This window comes from Capricornis sumatraensis, chromosome 2 (assembly GCF_032405125.1).
Source record: "Capricornis sumatraensis isolate serow.1 chromosome 2, serow.2, whole genome shotgun sequence".
Classification (NCBI taxonomy): domain Eukaryota; kingdom Metazoa; phylum Chordata; class Mammalia; order Artiodactyla; family Bovidae; genus Capricornis; species Capricornis sumatraensis.
Genome location: NC_091070.1, coordinates 117,689,096 through 117,709,276, shown reverse-complemented (window position 1 = coordinate 117,709,276; position 20,181 = coordinate 117,689,096). Strand labels below are relative to the sequence as shown.

The window sequence follows — 20,181 nt, the reverse complement described above, 5'->3', positions numbered from 1 at the left end:
TCATCACACACTTTTGTTCTCATTTTAAGTCACATGTGGCAAGAAGCCAATTGGCTATTTTCAACAAAGATGATCTGGTTCAAGGACTGTGGTTCTAACCCTGGGTACACATTAGAATTATCAATGGAGGGGGGAGTTCTCTGGTTGCCTAGTGGTTAGAGCTCTGGGCTTTCATTGCTGGGTCCTGGGTTTAATTCTTGGTTGGGGAACTGAGATTCTGCAAGCGAGGCCATGCAGTACTCCCCCAAAATTTACTGGAGAGCTTTAAAAATAGCCAGGCCCCTTTCACAATGGGTTTTAACTGATTTGAGATGGGACCCAGGCATTCTGATGTATTTTTTAAACTCCCCAAAGATCCCTACCATGCACTCTCATGATTCTAACAGTGCAGCCAGGGATGAGAGAGCTTATTAAATCAGTGATTACTGGGCTCCACCTCTGATCCACTAATGAGTGGCAAAGGCTGCTGATGGGACTTTCTCCCAAATTTCTGGTGTAGCTGATCTGGAACCTCACTTTGAGAACCACTTTGAGTGGGTGCTAAATGGAGGCCACTACAGCAATACTATTACTAGGTGAATTTATAGAGAAACACCAGTTACACAAGGGTCATGGATCCAGGTAACCCTTCCTCTGTCAGTTTTCATATGTAGAGAATATGAGGGACAGAAGGAAAGAAGATCCTGTGTAAAGACAGGTCACTGTTTTTTTAAAAAAAATAGGTTTTTAAGGAATCTGTTTGATTAGAGCCATTATGAACAACTTTTGAAATCCACACTTCATCAGGCCCCGCTACATACCTCTCGCTCTCATCAGCAGCTTTCTCAGCTTCCTCCAGCTTTTGCAGGGCAGTGGCCAGGCGCTCTTGAGCTCGGTCCAGCTCCTCTTCAACCAGCTGGATCCTACGGTTCAAGGAGGCCACCTCAGCCTCAGCCTGTGTTTAAGTGAAAGAATGGGGAAAAGAAGCAGAGGCATGATGAAAAGAAACTGAACTATGACACTAAGACGGGTTGAATACCACCATGAGGAAGCCGGAGTCTTGCAGGGTAGAACTTGTCTTAACTCAGATGCACGTTAGGCCGAGCAGACATGCTTATATACTCTGTGTTATGACAGGTATTTTCCTCCCTTTCCCATCAATGAATTCCCATATGTTCCACAGGAAAAGTGTTTCAAAACTCAGTTCCTTGCCCAGCCCAGTGTCAGTTAGTACCACCCCCTTTTTGGACTCAGTTCAAATCCCTAAACGCACTAGTGTCAGAAAAGGTAAACCAGTGAAGGGGTCTGCCTGAGTTCTGGTTTAGAGACATGTCTTATTCTGCAGCAGCTTTCCCATAAGTGTCACATAAAGCGGAAAAACTTAAAAAGGTTTCTCAAAGAGGGAATCTTGGATTATTGTTAATCTGCTGCTTAGCTCAAGTTGTTAACCCTCTGATAACCTTACTCTAACACACCCAACAAGAGGATGACTAGCCAAGAGAATGTTTTCCAGAAGGACCTTCCAGACCAGAAAACAAAAGGATGGAATACTGGGATACCGACTTTCCACCCTTTCAACTGGCCCCCATCTCCCACCTTTTGAAAGTTGACTACAAGGAGTTTCTTTGGGCTAAAATGATCTGCTTTGATGGCATTACCAAAAAAACCGGGGGCAGAAGAGAATGTTCCCTCCAGGCCTTCCACCACCCATCCAAATTTCTGAATTGTGACCCTATCTATTCCTCAAGTCACTCCCTTAGCCTCACCCTCCACTACAGTGTAGGACAATCTTCTCCCTGGCTCCCACTCCACAATAAAAAGCACAAGTTGGAGTCCAAGTAATCCCATGCCTCTTCCTGGGCCATGAATAAGAAGCAAGGAAAGAAGGAGGCAGCCGCATAAGCAAGAATTCTACTGGTAGAGAAGCCTCGCTCTTATGATTGCCCTTCCCCTCCCCACACCTTTGCTGGTGGCAAATACACTGACTGTCACAACTGCACAAGAATTTAATCTGCCCTGCACACTACCCAGTTCAGATGCTTATCCAAATACTTGGTAAACACGATCTCTCCTCTACAGCCCAGATTGCGCCTGAATTCTATTACCCTGATTTCCTCCTGGCAGTCAGGGGTGGGGGTAGCTATAGAAATAATCTGGGCCACCAGCCCCTATGGGAAGGGATATAGCCCAAAAGACTCCTGTTAAGAACTGGGTTACGTAGCACACAAAAATTTCCAAATACAAACATGGGCGATTCAAGGAACTGCAGGGGCTGGGGCTATATAACCACTGCCCTACAGGAAAAGAAAATCAAGATGTCTACGTAAGCTGAAATTACTAAGAAACCGTTTGCATCTCTATTCAAAATAGCACAGAGACGAGTATTCTCTGGTCCTGTCTCAGGAAACCTAGGAAAACACAGATTTCACCTCACAAGCTCAAAAAGGCTAACAGGTCAAAGTTATTATGAATCTGGCGATCAGGCAACAACTGTGAAAGAAGAACTGAGAACTGACAATTCAATCATTTATTTGCGCCACCCCACTACCTTCAGTTGCCTAGAACTTAAAAAAAAAAAGAAGACGGAACCCAGATTTGAAGGAAGCTCATGAAATCTAAGTCCCCACCCAGCTCACCAGCAGTTACCCAAATGAAGTAAAGATAACAGGCTTTGGGGGCGGGGGTGTATAGTTTCCATGACAACAAGCTGGCTCGGGCAGTTTCTCCCACAAATCAGCATTTACAATAGAATTCTTCGCAAGGCTGAAAAGGGAGGAGGAGAAAACACATCTTGGTGCCCTAATCAGAGCATGCGCACACTGAACAAGCCCGTACCAAAAACAGAACGCAGGATGGGAGTCCCACAGCAAAAGCTTTGGAGACCCCCGTGGGGAGCAGAGGGAGAGCAAGGTAGTCACTGTTCTATTTTTTTCTCTTCCTACAGAGGATCAGTTCTCTTTACAGTGAAACAAAAGCTTGCAGAATCAAGATCTGTTTAATACTTAAAGGAATAAGGGAAGACACCTACCTGACTTTTCCTTCCAGCCAGAACCTATGCACAATGCCTGTCCCTTTCAGGTCAATTAAGTGGTACCCAGAAACTGAGTGGGACTAACTTCTGCAGGTGACAATGGGAAACATGGCCCCGGGAAACATTAACTTCATGCTGTCTATCATCCTAGGTTTAGCATGTGGTTTTGATCTTTCAGCCTGCTCACCCCTACCTAGGTTGGAGGTACACTGTGAGGTCCTTCCTTCAGGTAATAATAGGATTCTCCACTACCCAGTAGGCAAAGATTCCAAGGCCAGAGAGGAGAACAAAGCAGCGACTGACTCACTTCAGAAGATGGCTGACAACAGCTTCAGCTAGTAAATGAGTTTAAGTGCTACCATCCTTCACACTAAAGAGACTGCCAAAGAGCACCATACCCATCAAGGCAGGAAAGACAGGAGACGTGTTCAGAGGCAGATCAGGGCCAAGGACAGAGGGGATTAGCCTAAATCTGGTATTCTGCCACTCCAGGGTTTCTCTTTTTAGACAAAAGCCAGAGATGAAATTCAAAGGAAAAGAGTAATGGAAAAGTTAGGCTTGAGCCCTGTGAGTAAAGGACTGCTCTGGTTTACAGTGTTCACAAATGTATCTACCCAGGGAGATACTGTGTCCTTGGGGACTTTAAATTTCATCAAGGGGCAGGCAAGTTGGAAGGAAGGGAGCAGTTATCTGTTCCAGAGTAAACAAAGGTGGAGACCAAGCGGAGGTACTCAGAGCAAAGGGCTATTTGCCTCTCCCCTATGAGTATGTGCTCTTAGTATGAAGAAAAAAAAAAAGCAAACCTAAACCAAGGAAAGGTGATAAAGTCAGTGGCTTATCCCACCAGACCCTGCAAACAGAAGAGAGCTACACAATGGGCAGACAGTCTAACCACCACCACCACCCACCCCCTGCAGACTAGGAATTTGGGAATAAGGCCACAATCAAACTGCTATTCAAAGCCCACTCACTCCCTCAATAGTATTCCTAAATTTTTTAGACCAGGAAAAAAAAAAAAAGAGGGAGAAACACCAGAAGTTAGGAGACAAGTATTAAAAACAGATAAGGTGAATTGTACACTTAAAAATGGTTAAAACAGTCAACATTTACCACTGTCTCTTTACCACCACAACACACACACACAGATGAGGGAAAAGACTGCACTGAAATATTATGTTGCCATCTGTTTCAGTTTTGCAAAAAAGTACAAAGGAGATTCAAAATCGAAAGTGGATTTGACAAGGTGCTACATTATAATTATATATAGGCTTCCCTGGTGGCTCAGAGGTTAAAGCATCTGCCTCCAATGCGGGACATCTGGGTTCGATCCCTGGGTCGGGAAGATCCCCTGGAGATTAAGGAAATGGTAACCCACTCCAGTATTCTTGCCTGGAGAATCCCATGGACGGAGAAGCCTGGTAGGCTACAGTCTACGGGGTTGCAAAGAGTCGGACACGACTGAGCGACTTCACCTTCACCTTACATTACAAAAGATACATCTCTAGGTCAAGAGCAGTAGAGATGGTTTCCAGAACCACTCAGTCGGCTCTGGACTCGTCCAGCTTCCCAACAAGGGTTGGATGGTAACACAAAGCAACCAGAAAAGTAATTACGTGACAATCCCACTAACGGCATGCAATAACATAAGGGAGGGCAAAGCTTCCAGCTCCAGGCGGGAAGAGCCTGCAAAATCCACATTCCAGAATGCCCTAAGAGGATAACAGGTAGTTCAGGCACTCCCCCTCTCCCTTCCCACAGGTGTTTCCTCAGGAGGAATTCAAAGTTCACTAGAGCAGAAAGTCAAAAGATTTGGCACTTTTCAAGCTGGGGGGTAGAAAATACTGGTTTCATAAATATTTAACTATCACTCTACTTCCCCATCTGAGTGAGGGCTTCCTCACTAGAACTCACTCAGCTCAGTAAGCAAATCTGGCAGGCTCTGAGTAAGGGAGAAGCTTAAGAAAAACCTGAAGCTGCTCACTCTGCTCTCTCACCTATCAGCCTAGGTTGGGAAAAAAAAAAGGAGTGAAATTTCCCTGCAAAGAAAATTACCAAATCCTGAGTGGAGTGAATGTCCAGGATATCCTAGGGGGGAAACCAAGTCCTGGGGGCTACTGAGGGTGGGGGTAATTACATCATCTACCCTAGAATCATTCCTAGCATGCCCTTACTTTGAGCCCATGCTCTACGTCAACACATGGCCAGTTCCTTACAGCCACCCTGTCTCCCCCGTTAAGGGGATCTGGTCTCCAGAACAAAGGAGATGAGAAAGTGTCACTAGTCATAAAGAGTCACCCAGCCAGTTCATCTCACTAGAATGATAATTAGAAGTTACAAGCATAATGAACAGAGGAAAAATCCACTGAGAAATGAGTGACTGAGGAAACCAAGCTCCCAGCATTTCCATGCCCAGTTGTAAAAAGAAATGACTATTCTGACAATCTTTAAGTATTAACCTGGAGGGCAGCTGCTTCTCTCATTTCCCCAAAACATTAATTCTCAGCCACTCCCCAAAAAAGCAGCCAAAAGTGGGGAGGGGAGATCAAGGAATACCAATAAACCACAAGAGTTCTTTCATTAGGTCTTCAAATTTTAGCAACAGTTACTTTCCCCTCCCGCCTCAGGATCCTCCAAAATCAAAGCCTCCACTCAGGAAATCAGTTCTACCCACTAGACTGCACCTTAAATCGTGGAAAACCTATGGCTTACTAAAACTAGCCCACCATTTCTCAACAGAAAGCAGTTTCAAGAATCACCGTTCAATCTATGAGCATATTATGTCTCAACTTTTGGTTGAACAAATTTGGCACTTCATCAGATTCTCTACCACATACTCTCGCTTATCAGCTCTGTTTGGAAGAAGTGTTCTTAAACGGTTCAGCTTGCACTCTTCACACTTCAGCAATAAAGGCCTCAATCTGGCAGAAGATCCCGCCTTCCAGGTAGTCATGGAAGCTAGGCAGGTTTTGTCAGTTCCTACATTTGCACTCACAGAGGCAGTGAGGTACTACCTCCTCCCCTCCAGTTTCACGTCGACAGAGTGGGTTTAGCAGCTGCAAGTGTTCCCCCTAAGAGGAAAGGGCCCCAGACCGGAGGATGGGAGGCGGTGCTGTGGCCTCAACCTCCTCCAGGGAGGGCACCGCGCTTCCTCAGTCGACTGCTGCCTCATTTCCTGAGCAGGAGGAGGGAGCGGAAAAGCTGCCAGAAGGCCAGGCCGGGGGCTTTCCGGCTGTTCCCACCCTCTACCCCCCACCCTTCCACGGTAAATTCGGCTCTGCTCCCCTCCAGATCAGAGAGGCATCCACCTACTCTCACCCTTTGGGGCGGAAACCCCAAACGAGAGCAAAGTACCCCACCCGACCGGGGAAGTGGGGGAGGGAGAGGCCGCTGAGCCCCTCCCTTGACCGCGCCCGACTCGAAGGGATTGAATGAATGAGCCGGGAGAAAAGAGGAAGAAAGCCACGCCTCAGACCCCGGGAGGCTCAATTCCTTCAAAAGTCAAGTCCGCCTGCTCCAGCAGCCAGTGTCCCCCTCACCTACTTGAGGTCCAAGTGAAGCTAAGCCCCACCCATCCTCCGGACTTCAACTTCATCTCGGATTATGCTGGCCCCTAAGGACCGTGCTCCACCGCAAAAATCCGGCCCCACTTCGGGGTCCCATCTGCTCCAGCGCCTACCTCTCCCTCACGCGCCTCGCCTTCTCCGTACCTGTTCTCGGGCCCGTCTTTCTCCCTCCACTTCCCGCTGGAGGCGCTCGGCCCTCTCCTCTGCATCATCGGCCTGCTGCTGCAGAACCTGGATCTTGCGCTTCACCGCCTCTATGGTGGTGATCCCGGCCATGGTCCCCACCCAGCTTCGGCTTGCCTTCGGGTTCCTGCCTCCGCTCGGCGTTGCAGCCGCTTCTCACCCCTACTTCCGCCTGCTCCGCCCTGAAATACCGGAACTCACCCACCCGCCCGGATGTGACGCTACGACCGCCGCGCCCTCCCACCATCAGGCGGGCGGGAATGCAGTCAGCTAGAGGGAGGCCAGCGGCCGAAAGCGAGGGGCGGGCCCGCCCAGTACCCCTGGGCGACCGCTTCCAGACTCTCCCTCCGGCCAGCAAAGGAGGGCGGGGCTGGGAAGAGGGAGGGCTACCATGGTAACCAGAAGGCGTGTAGTGGTTAAGCCTCTCCAGCCCTGGGCAGGCTGCCCACAGTGGTTGACCCCTCACTCCTGGCACCCTGTGTCCTCTCCAGAACATAAACACCCCACAAGCCTCTACTTCACGCACCCCACAAATGCTCCAAACCCAAGTGATAAAAAAAGCCTAGACTTTCTGGGCCTCATCTTCAAGAGTGCTGCTCTCCAGCCTCCTTTCAAAGTCAGGTCAGGTAGATGCTCTCCTGTCTCCTGAAAGTCAGTGAAGGGAATTAATGGGGGTGAAAAGATGGGCAGTGGGTGAAGAGATGGGCAGTTTGGCAAAATTCTCATTCTGTTTGACACCAGTTATGAACGTGTTCTATTCAGAATACTGGTCTTTTCCCCTGTTACTTTTGAGAATCAGTATACACCAGTGATTTACCAGCCTCTCCAAACCTTGAATGATTCAGGACTTTGTAATTAATCATTGCTTACAATTCCTTTTGTAGGTGAGGAATGTGTCTTAAGCCTCCATTTTATCAGAAGGAGTCCTCTATTACAGACTAGTGTCACCAGATCCTTTGTGCAACAGCACTGATAGGAGCATCTGAAAAACATACACAGTATTGTGAATCTCAGCCTTCCCTCTGTGTTAGAACTTTCACCAATTTCACACTACTTCTGCTTCCAGGTACCCCAGGAGCTATTTATCAGTTAGAAACCACCCCTACAGGCATTGCCATGCGAGATTTTTAGAAGCACAGTAATAAAGAGCCTGGAGGATTTTACTCTTCCCTCTTATTTCTTTGTATTCCTCCCACCTTCTCAGTAAGTAATAGTAATAAGCCTCTCCTGTGGTGCAGATCTCTTTTTTTCTAGGGAATTAGGATGTCGACCAGGATTTAAAATTAAGAATCCTGACCCCCAAGAAGATTAATAAGTAAGACATTGGTGCTGCGCTCAATCCCTTGTTCTGAAGACACTCCCACCAGAGGCTGTCTTCAACTATCTGCATTTAGAAATACTGAGCATTTAGACTAATCAGAGGAAACAGAAACAACTCAGACAATAAGTAATGTGCTTGATAGAGTAACCTATACACTGATTTACCACCACCATTCCCCTGCTACCCCCAGGAAATGGAAAGAAAAAAGCAGGGTTTGAAGTTTCAGTAAACTCTGCCCTGATGGCCTAAGAACTTTCCCAGCTCTCTTTAGAGAAATCTAATGAGAGGGATTTTTGAGAAACCTATATGCAGGTCAGGAAGCAACAGTTAGAACTGGACATGGAACAACAGACTGGTTCCAAATAGGAAAAGGAGTACGTCAAGGCTGTATATTGTCACTCTGCTTATTTAACTTATATGCAGAGTACATCATGAGAAACGCTGGGCCAGAAGAAGCACGGGCCGGAAGAAGCACAAGCTGGAATCAAGATTGCCGGGAGAAATATCAATAACCTCAGATATGCAGATGACACCACCCTATGGCAGAAAGTGAAGAGGAACTAAAAAGCCTCTTGATGAAAGTGAAATAGGAGAGTGAAAAAGTTGGCTTAAAGCCAAAACATTCAGAAAACGAAGATCATGGCATCTGGTCCCATCACTTCATGGGAAATAGATGGGGAAACAGTGGAAACAGTGTCAGACTTTATTTTTTGGGCTCCAAAATCACTGCAGAGGGTGACTGCAGCCATGAAATTAAAAGACGCTTACTCTTTGGAAGAAAAGTTATGACCAACCTAGATAGCATGTTGAAAAGCAGAGATATTACTTTGCCAACAAAGGTCCATCTAGTCAAGGCTATGATTTTTCCAGTGGTCATGTATGGATGTGCGAGTTGGACTGTGAAGAAAGCTGAGCGCCAAAGAATTGATGCTTTTGAATGGTGGTGTTGGAGAGTCCCTTGGACTGCAAGGAGATCCAACCAGTCCATTCTTAAGGAGATCAGCCCTGGGATTTCTTTGGAAGAAATGATGCTGAAGCTGAAACTCCAATACTTTGGACACCTCATGTGAAGAGTTGGCTCATTGGAAAAGACTCTGATGCTGGGAGGGATTGGGGGCAGGAGGAGAAGGGGACGACAGGGGATGAGACGGCTGGATGGTATCACTGACTCGATGGATGTGAGTCTGAGTGACCTCCGGGAATTGGTGATGGACAGGGAGGCCTGGCGTGCTGCGATTCATGGAGTCACAAAGAGTCGGACACGACTGAGCAACTGAACTGAACTGAACTGAATGAGAGGGATTATGTAAATAAAAATGAGACTTTGTCATCTCAGTGCTGATCAGCAGGGGACACTATTGCACTGCTCCCTTGCCCTACTGAAGAACTAGAGGACTTCATCTTAGACAAACCAAATGAGTGTTGAGAGCACCACTGCATTCCTGAGGCTGGTAGATTTGAACAGATAATCTCTCGATCCAGGGAAACAGGTGGACTGACTCCCAATGACCTTTAAAAGCATGATGGATGGGCAGCACGGGGCCTAGTGCTATTGTTTTCCTGGTAACCAACAGTACAGTATATCAACAGGTGTATATGTCTGTCCTCTCCCTCTTCTCCCATCCCTTTCACCTCCTAGCCTTGAAAAAAGTATAACTTGTGTATCCTAACTATTGCATTCTCCTTTTGCTTTACCTTCAACAGCTTCTGAGATTTCATCTCAGATCGAAAGAACCTTCCACATGGTTGCACCACAGTGTGAATGTTCTTACCATCAGTGACTTGTACACTTAAACATGGTTAAAATGGCAAATTTTACAGTATGTATATATTTTTCACAATTAAAAAACAAAAAGGACCTTGGATGAATTTATGGAGGAAATAAATGAAGTTCAGACTGACCTTGCCACACCCTCACCCTTTCTTTGTTCAGGGAGTCCTAGCAAATCCTATGCTTTCCAATTTGGCTTCTCAGGTAATCAGCACTCCCAGGTTCTCTTCCCTTTATATTTACATCAAAGTAATGGTGATCGCAGCCATGAAATTAAAAGAGGCTTACTTCTTGGAAGGAAAGTTATGACCAACCTAGATAGCATATTAAAAAGCAGAGACATTACTTTGCCAACCAAGGTCCATCTAGTCAAGGCTATGGTTTTTCCACTGGTCATGTATGGATGTGAGAGTTGGACTGTGGAGAAAGCTGAGCGCCAAAGAACTGATGCTTTTGAACTGTGGTGTTGGAGAAGACTCTTGAGAGTCCCTTGGACTGCGAGGAGATCCAACCAGTCCATCCTAAAGGAGACCAGTCCTGGATGTTCATTGGAAGGACTGATGAGGCTGAAACTCCAATAGTTTGGCCACTTCATGCGAAGAGTTGACTCATTGGAAAAGACCCTGATGCTGGGAGGGATTGGGGGCAGGAGGAGAAGGGGACAACAGAGGATGAGATGGCTGGATGGCCTCACCTTTTCGATGCACATGAGTTTGGGTGAACTCTGGGAGTTGGTGATGGACAGGGAGGCCTGGGGTGCTGCGATTCATGGGGTCGCAAAGAGTCGGACACGACTGAGCGACTGAACTGAACTAAATGTGCTTTCTTTACTTGTTTATTCATCTCAAGGGCAGAAGCTGAGCTGTGAACTCCCTTCCTATAAGAAAGAGCACCCTCCCTTCAAAGATGCATGTATTCTGTGCTGCTGACTCTGACTCTTGCTCTCTACTTGAAACCTGTTGCCTCCTCTTTATTTAGTGCTTTCCCCAATTCCCATAGACACCTTCCTTTCCTTCTTTGACCCTTTGAGGCAGCAGCCAACAAACTTCTGTAAAGGGCCAGATAGTAAATATTTCTGATTTTGTGGGCCGTAGTGTGTGGCTGCTGCTCTTTTGTAGGGGGAAAGTCAGTAGCTGCTGCTGCTACTAAGCGGCTTCAGTCTTGTCCGATTCTGTGGGACCCCATAGACGGCAGCCCACCAGGCTCCCCCGTCCCTGGGATTCTCCAGGCAAGAACACTGGAGTGGGTTGCCATTTCCTTCTCCAATGCATGAAAGTGAAAAGTGAAGGTGAAGTCGTTCAGTTGTGTCCAACTCTTCGAGACCCCATGGACTGCAGCCTACCAGGCTCCTCCGTCCATGGGATTTTCCAGGCAAGAGGACTGGAGTGGGGTGCAGTAGGGCAATATGTAAATGAATGGGCATGGAAATGTTCCAACAAAACTTTGTAGGAAACCAGGCCGAAGCATCATTTACCCCACAGGTGATAGTTTGCTGACCCCAGCTTTGAGAAAAGAAACCTTTCTTCCAGTTGCCATCTTCAGTTCAGTTTAGTTGCTCAGTCGTGTCTGACTCTTTGTGACCCCATGGACTGCAGCACAACAGGCTTCCCAGTCCATCACCAACTCCCGGAGCTTACTCAAACTCATGTCCATTGAGTTGGTGATGCCATCCAACCATCTCATCCTCTGTTGTCCCCTTCTCCTCCTGCCTTCAATCTTTCCCAGCATCAGGGTATTTTCAAATGAGTCAGTTCTTCACATCAGGTGGCCAAAGTATTGGAGCTTCAACTTCAGCATCAGTCCTTCAATATTCAGAACTGATTTCCTTTAGGATAGACTGGTTGGATCACCTTGCAGTCCAAGGGACTTTGAAGAGTCTTCTCCAACACCACAGTTCAAAAGATGGATTTCCATCTTAACCCCAAGTTTGTTTGCCTCTTGCCTACAAGCTTCTCCTCCTATTTCTTGTTCTCTGACATATCTCTGAGGGGACTTAATGACTTTTGGGGAAAGCTAACAAGAGGGAGAGAAGTTGAATGAAGTTTTTTTTACCCATACTTTACATATTTAAATGGTTTTGGTAGCTTCCTATATGTCTATGAGAAGTTTCTTTCAAATGAATATACTGAGTAGACCCTGTCTAGGTGGGGACTGACGTGTGCTTACGTGTGTATGTGTAAGGACAAATAGAATTCATCTCCAACAAATTCCTTTATCTTTCCAGTGGTATCAGTATATTGTCTAGAGCCTCTATGTCATTCTTTCTCTCCCCAAATCTTGGGTTAATCTTGTTTGTTGTTTTCATTGTTCCTGGAAATACCTCCTCAAATCCATATGCTAGCTATACCAGCCTGAGGACTTTCCCGGAGAGTTGTTACAATTTTGTTACATCTCACAAAATTGTTATCAACCTGACATTGTGTCCATTTGTGAAAACCTACTCCTATGCCTATTTATTTGAACCAGAGAGATATAGTCATCTATCCTTGTAACCTAAGTTAGGCAAGTCCAGCAGGCCATCAAGCTCTAGCCCAGAGTCCTGGAGTAACCTGTGATGTTCACAGTTTTCCAAGGAGAATGAGTAGTTTGCAGTGGTGTAAACTTTTGGAAACTATGAACATGTATCATGTATATAATACACTCTCTGTCTGTGACCTCTGGTGTGATATATTCAACAACCCTCACCACTTCCCTAGGTCACTGAAAGTGGCAGAAAGCCAGCAGGGAGATCAGAAACCTAAGAGTAAAGAAGTGATTGAGAGGATCCGAAAACATTTCTGAACCTCCTACTCTGTTTCTAGCTGTTTTCCGAAACCAAATGTGATTTTAAAAATACTTTCTTACTAACTCAATGCTGAAAATTGACTGTATTTCCATCAATACCAGAACATTCTTTTGTTGCTGTTAAGATTCCTGTGTTACTTTTCTTCCACAAATCTTTTCTTGTAGTCTCTCATTTATCTTTGTGGTTAACTTCAAGGTTGACGATAAAGGGAAATGGGTGACTATGAGATAACGTGAAGTGGAAAAGAGAGTTTATTTCATTTTCAAGTGGAAAAACTCAGCCCTAGAGAAGCTGAATAATTTAATCAAGGTCACAGAGTGAGGTCTGGTGGTAACAACTTTACTCCCTGGTCCTTCTTATTTCTGATATATCATTCTAAGATTCTCTCAGCTGCCCTATAAGCAATGCTTTCTATGGCATCTCTGCGGCATAAGGTCAGATGCCCACATTGGCCAAGATAAATAAACCCATATAGGGCCAGGGTCAGTGTGACCTCCTTTGTCCCATTGTGAAATCTGAGCTAGCTCTGCTGGGCAGTTGAGAGATGAGAGGTTCCCTATTAATACACATATCTACGTGCCAGTCCTTGGACACAAAAGCTAAGAATGTGGCATGGGGGAGGAGGTGGGGTAAGTGATAGCACTGTGGACTTGGAGTTCCCTCCCTTTGTCCAGGTCCTGGGAAAGATAATTAAATCCTGGATTGAGGGTAAGAAAAATGAGACTTCTGCATGTTTTAAAGAATGAAAGTATATGCCAATAAGGGTATACCAGCATGTGGGGGAAATGTATGTGGGTATCTACGCCTATGTTCTGAGAATCCACAAGTGTATATATGTCCAAGTATGTTTAGAATTCAGTTGTTAACACGAAGATCTATTTGCACAGGTTGAACCCACCCCCCAGTTTCTCTGTACTCACATCGGCTGCTTTCTTCTCCGCCAGCTCCAGCTTCTCCTGAGCATCCTTCAGAGCTTCCGAATACTTGTCCAGCTCATCCTCTGTCCCTTTCAGCTTCTTCTGCATGGCTGCCAGCTCATCTTCCAGCTGTGGAAGCCCCAAGAGTCACACACAAGACACGCAGACACAACAGTGCAGGCACAGACCCTAGGCCCTTGAGCCTGACAGACCCCTGAGCTCACCGTCTATATTACCATCCTCAGAGAGACAGCACACGTTCTTCCTCATCAGTTTCAGCCAACTGCCCCAGGAATGATGCTATGGCCTTGGCCTGTGACCTTGTAATCTCTGACCCTAAAATGACCAGGCCATGCTGAGTTTTCATTAAGACACTGGGATGGTAAATATCTTAAGATGTCAATGTCTGTGACCCCATTTAAGGGAAAAGAGATGCTGCATGCCAAGCTCCCACCTTTTCCTCTAGAAGTCAGGAGTTATTCCAAAACATGATCTACTCCCACTTAAATCCAGCAGACAGACTGTGGCTCAGAAGGGGCCACTGACTTTCACAAGGTCACACAGTCAGTCTAAGGCAAATACCCTAGATGCCCTCTTCATGTGCTGTGAGGCTGGGGAAGAAGAGGAGTCCCTCCTGCCCAAAGGATGAGCTGGCACCAGTGGTCACTGCCTTTCCCACCAAAACTCTTCCATTTCAGTTTGGTTCACCAGCCGGTAAGAGAGACCAAGGCTAAGGCCTACCTGCTTACTTCTTTCTTCTGCCTGCTTCTGCTCAGCTTCCGCTTGCTCTGCCCGATCCAGAGCGTTCTCCTTGTCCAGCTTCAGCATCTGCATCTTTTTCTTGATGGCCTCCATCCTGAACAGTGGCTGCTGGGGAGCTCACCTGTGAATACTGGAGGACTGGAGACTAGGGAAAGAAAGGAGGGGCTGCTGGCTGAGTGACTAGCTCCCCAGACCTGGGCCTTTATTTCTGCCCATGGCTCCACCTCTTGTTCCTAATATGGTCTTCCCAGCTCCCTCTGCCCCATCATTGTTCTCAGGGGAACACAGGGTGAGACACTTTGATGGACTGACATCACCAGCAAAGAAAAATTAGGGAACAGCTGAGGCTGGTTTTAGACAATGGAAAATGGGGGAGGGAAAGGTCCTCCCTGACCCTGAAACTTTCCACTCACACCGGGCAGCTCCGTGCATATTTTAAAAGAGCAAGGAAGGGGGAGGGGTGGGATACTGAAACAGAGAAGGGTACTATGGCAATTCTAGAATGGTAGTTTTCACCCAAAGCATGGCTAGTTTTCCTAGTTTGCCCTTCAGCTTTCCCCTGACTCTCATCCAGACTGTGTTGGATGCTAATCAAATTCCATTGGTTGAGTTTTACATTTTGATTCCTGGTATTTAGGGATCTTGAGCAACAGTGAAGAGGGGAGATCACCCATGATCCTTGACAATTCCCCAGATCCCCAGATCAAGTTACTGTGCTATTTTGAGAGTCTCTAATGGGCAGGGAGACATTATTCCTCCCTGCTTAAGAACCAGGGGGATGGAGTAAGAGCGTAGGGTTGGGGTTTGGATGGCCATCCCAGAGTTTCAGGCCAGTGGGCAGGGAAAGAAAAGTGGGAGACACAGTAAACCAGATAGGATCACGTCCTCTGTTTCTCCATAGAGATCTTTAAATAGAACTTTCATACCCACATAGACCAAGGTCTTGTTTCTCTCTACTCTTCTCACCCTCTGCTCCCTTCTTCACAGCTGCCCCCAGTCATCATCATCATCACCATTACCAGCTCTGTTCTCCCTGGCTTAGCTCCAGGCTCTGTTCATTCCACTTGGAGCCTTGCTACTGACAGGTGGTAGTTGATCCCTGACACGGGCACCATACAATCTGAGAATATGCCAGAGAGAGGTGGGCACTGTTCAAGGTGACCCGGACTACCAGGGAAAAATATAAATGGTGCTCATTAGTCATTATGTCAAGGATAGATGGGTGGTGTTAATACTAGGCTCCAACAATGGGGTGACTGAAACACCTACCTCTAATCACTAGAGGTAAATACACAGAACCATCAGCTGAACCATCTTGAAAGGAAACAGAAAAACCAAAGACCCCTACTATTGGCCTTAGGGAACAGGAGTCCCAGGGACAGGAAACATTGGATAATAAGGTGGGGAGATTGAATAAGGAGGAGAAAAACACAAGGACAGGAAAAGATCAGAGCCATTTCCCTTCTAGCACAAGGAAAAGAAGCTTCATAGGTGGCAGTAGTAGTAAAGAACCCACTTTCCAATGCAGGGGAAGTAAGAGATGCGAGTTCGATCCCTGGGTCGGGGAGATCCCCTGGAGGAGGGCATGGCGACCCACTCCAGTATTCTTGCCTGGAGAATCCCATGACAGAGGAGCCTGGTGGACTATAGTCTGGGAGGTTGCAAAGAGTGGGACATGACTGAAATGACTTAGCATGCACACACAAGGGAAAGAGAGAGAAAGATTTGATACCCAGACTCCAGTTCTCCCCTGCTCCCACACTAGCCCTCCAGGTTAAGATTGAAACCCACATGGGTTGCAGCCTCTAGTCTTCCAAAGGGGTCCTGGAGAAAATAGGTTCAGTAAAAAAAACAGGAACCCCAGAGCCCCAGAAGTTGGGGTAAGAAAGAGTATGATGCCAAATTGCCTACTGCTGTAAGAATATGTTTGACATTTAGTTGGTTCCTAATTAAACAACCCAATATCAAACATATCACACAGAAGCAGGCAGAAGAGCTTTCATGGCCCTCTGCCTTCCTCCCCACTGCAAAGAAAGGGCAGAGCAGACACGTCAGGCACCAACCCCTGAGAGCCATCTGTCTGGGGAAAGGGCACCAACCCCTGCTCTTCACCTCCTAAGACAGCCGGCTCTTACTCATCGGCTCTTCGTGCCATCCCTGTCTTGGCTCCTTTGCTACCAGTGCCTGGCCTTTGCTTGATCACGTTAGCCTACACCAGGAAAAATATCTGGCAGCCCTCTGCATCCGGGCACCTATCCTTTCCAAAAGCTCCAACACAGTTTCTTCCCCTGGTGTCACGGCCTCAGCGCTCAGAGGATCAACGGTGTCAGCAGCCCCTTGTCAACCTTGCCACCTGCTCCCCTCAGTTCCCCTCCAGCTGCCCCCAAGGCTTTCCGGGAGAGGGGGTGGGGGCTTGCACGTCCTGCTTTACCTTTCCAACGCCCCCACAAGGCTGCTGAGGGCCTTTCAGCGGACCCTTTCCTGCAACCTGCCTGCTCTTGAGAACTAGAGATGAGTAGCCATGAGAAACTTCCAGAAGGCTTGGTTGCTTTTCCCCACCATATTGTCCCTTCTCACCTTCTCCCCATGCCCTCCAGGCATCCTCCTCCTCAAAGTCACCCTTGGCTGTCCGGAAGAGAAGCGTGACCTGTCTTACTAGCAGGCTCCAGCCCAGGCTCCAGAGAAGACTTAAGGACAGCCTCTCCTGCCTGGCAGACTTGAAACCAGGATTTTGGAAGGACAAGGTGAGGGAGGAAGAGGCCTCTGCCAGGAAACAGCCTGCAGTCCTTGGGACCCTCCTCTTCTGGGGCTTCTTACAACGCAAGCTCCTGAGTTGGCTCCTTTAAGGGTCTTTCCTCACAGGGGCCTGCTGTTCTGGGAGGTTTCTCTGCTGAAGAGAATCAGGTCTGTTGAATGTCCTGTGGCAGGCAGCTGCTTCTCTCTACTGTGGCAGAAAGGAGCGCGAGTTATAGCTGCACTGGTGGGGTGGGGGGCTTGGATGGAAGCGTGGGGTGGGAGGAGGAGGCTCTGCTTCAGCCCCCAGGCCTGTTCCATGTGTCCTTGTTCCCATTATTCCGGACACCCCCACCCTGCTCAACGTGCACACACAAACAATCTGCCAACTTGACAGTGCCCTTGATCTAGATCGATAGCTTGTCCCAAGCTCCAGTCAATTCGTATTGTGTGGCTCTTGCCTTCCAGGGAAGACTAACAAATGGGCCTACAAGCCCCAAGGTAGACACCCGTGGTGTTGTCTTATGGCTTTCAGTCTGTGTGTAATTTTTTACTTTCTTGACCTTCCTTTTTTACCCTTAACACCCACACCTGCCCCAAATTCTAGTTCCCTTTTCCGGAAACCTTGACTGCCCTGGAGAACCACAGGCTGGAGGGCAAGAGGCTGGGAAAGGGATTTTAGCAGGAATTGAAAGGACTTTAGTGGATGGCACCCCACTCCAGTACTCTTGCCTGGAAAATCCCATGGACGGAGGAGCCTGGTAAGCTGCAGTCCATTGGGTCACTAGGAGTTGGACACGAGTGAGTGACTTCACTTTCACTTTTCACTTTCATGCATTGGAGAAGGAAATGGCAACCCACTCCAGTGTTCTTGCCTGGAGAATCCCAGGGACGGGGGAGCCTGGTGGGCTGCCGTCTATGGGGTCGCACAGAGTCAGAGATGACTGAAGCGACTTAGCAGCAGCAGCAGTGTTTGGCAAACTCGGGAAACAGAGGCAGAGACAGGAAATATTGATGTAGGAGAGGAGCAGCTCTCCCAGGAAGAGATTGACAGCGTGGCATGTCCAGGCGGAAACCTCAGATGGCCTCTGATGAACGCTTTCCAGCTCTCCTGGAAGTACCTTCTGTGTAGCCATTTCAAACCAGACTGAGTCCTTTTGAGCCTGAGGAGCTGGGTAAGGCACTGGCCACAGAGGGAAAAGGGGCTGGGGAGGCATGAAGGGGTGAATTACTCAGCTGATGTGATGAGAGCAGACAGGGCAGGCAGAGAGGATCAGAGGTGATGGGCTCCGTAGGGGGCCGGACTGCCAATACTGGAGCTAGCCTGGCACTGACAAGCCCTGGGGAGAGAGGCCAAGGTCAGGGATCATGGCAGAGGGGTGGGGCGTTCTGTGGGCCCAAACGAACAGAAAAGAAATAAAAGGGGTTGATGAGAGAATGTGGTGGGAGGTAAGGGGCAACCAGGTAATGGAGTTGAAATAAAAATAGAAAAACTATCAAAGGACAGGGAAACATCATTTTGGGTTATCATCTCTGCTAAGTGCTTTATTTAATCCCTACGGTCATCTATCTAGTGAGGTAGGCATTATCTCCATTTTACATATAGAGCCCTGTAACCCAGAAAGTTAAAATTACTTGCTCAAGAACACACAGGCAGTAAATGACAGCCAGAATTCAAACCCAAATCCGTCATATGGAAGCCTGCTCTCCTAACACCAGGCTATGCTGCCTTGTATGAGGCAGCGGGTGGCTGGCAGACAGATACAAAGAGGAGAGAAGGGAGGTGAGACAGACCTATAGGGAACAGAGTGGAGGAACAGGCAGAAGGAATGGGAGACTCAGTCTCAGCTTAATGGGTCAAACCCAGGACACAGGTGTGTGGTTTTGTCTCCTATAAAACTCCCACCATACTCGTCACGGCTTGTTCACCACCTGCCTCCTCCACCAGCCTGGAGCTCCATGTACTGTTTGGTGTCACAACTCAAGAGCAGTTATTGACTAAAGATTAGAGGGCTTGGAAAGCAGGGCTGATGGAGACTGGAGGATGAATGGACATTTAGGACAGAAAGAGAAAGACAGGGCTGGGATGGAGAATAATATTTGAGCTGCCTAAGGGGGCTGGACAGGGGGCCAAGCAGGGCATCTGTGAAGGGCTTGGGTCATAGGAAACCTCCTAAGAGGGAAGTGGGAGGATACCTACTGCATGCCAAAGGCGGTGCTTGCTCTCTACACACATTTATCATATTTAATCCTCATAATGTTTCTATGAGATGGGTACTATATTCACTTTCAGAAGAGAAAACTGAGGCTCAGAGAAATAACCTATACATACACAAGAAGTGAAGCCAGACTTTGAGCCCAAACCTGACTCCAAAGTGTGTGCTTTTCTCTTTATACCTTGCTACCTCTCTGTGCTCATCAGTGTGGTGAGGAGAGGAGGAAGGAGAAGTTCTGACAGCTTAAGATGAAAACGGCGTATTGAAGGACAGAGGCAGACTTGGGGCACAGGGGAAAGAAAAGGTGTGAGTTTTGCAGTGTGGACAGAGCCACAGTGTAGAGAGCAGGAAATCGATGTGGGAAGGATGAGTCACCGATGAGAATGCAGATGGCAAGGTGAGGGATGAGGGGGAAAGAAGTACGATGGCAGTTAAGCAGTGATGGTGTGTTTCTGCTCCTGTGACTGGCTGCAAAGTGGGAGTCTCTCTGGCTTGAGATATCATTTGTATGTAAAGTGGATCTTTACGAGTAAGGTTCTCTGTGGCCTATAGATGCGTATGATTAATTAGTACTTTTCAGAATTTTGAATGGATTAAGATGTCACATGCTCTTTCTAGTCCCCCATAAATCCCACCATTTCTTTCCCCCTCATAACTGCTATATAACCTGCCTAACCCCTGAAGGCATTTGAGTTTGGAACCCTGTCATTTCGAAGAGGTGAGCATTCAGACAGAAATTCAGAGGAAAGAGACTTTTCCAAGGTCTCACAATAATTGGCAAAGTCAAAACATAAAATCCAATCCTACATGGAAGATGTCCATCAGCAGATGAATGGATAAGAAAGCTGTGGTACGTATACACAAAGGAGTATTACTCAGCCATTAAAAAGAATACACTTGAATCAGTTCTAATGAGGTGG

The 20,181-nt window shown here is 47.3% G+C and overlaps 1 protein-coding gene across 13 annotated transcripts in view; it reads right to left on the bottom strand.

The window, feature by feature from the left end:
* The window catches only part of TPM3 (tropomyosin 3), a 28,046-nt gene extending 13,641 nt beyond the window's left edge, over nucleotides 1-14,405 (bottom strand). For 7 of the 13 annotated variants that reach the window (XM_068964029.1, XM_068964035.1, XM_068964031.1 and 4 more), the window contains exons 1-2: nucleotides 6,718-6,914; nucleotides 801-934 (exon numbers count right to left, since the gene is read on the bottom strand). In XM_068964029.1, coding sequence (XP_068820130.1) covers nucleotides 801-934; nucleotides 6,718-6,849 — 266 coding nt within the window. In that variant the 5' untranslated portion in view covers nucleotides 6,850-6,914. Of the gene's footprint in view, nucleotides 1-800; nucleotides 935-6,717; nucleotides 6,915-13,553; nucleotides 13,680-14,291 lie in introns of those variants that run through there. The other 6 variants (XM_068964025.1, XM_068964024.1, XM_068964026.1 and 3 more) reach the window with 2 other exon arrangements.
* Nucleotides 14,406-20,181: the final 5,776 nt, after the last annotated feature.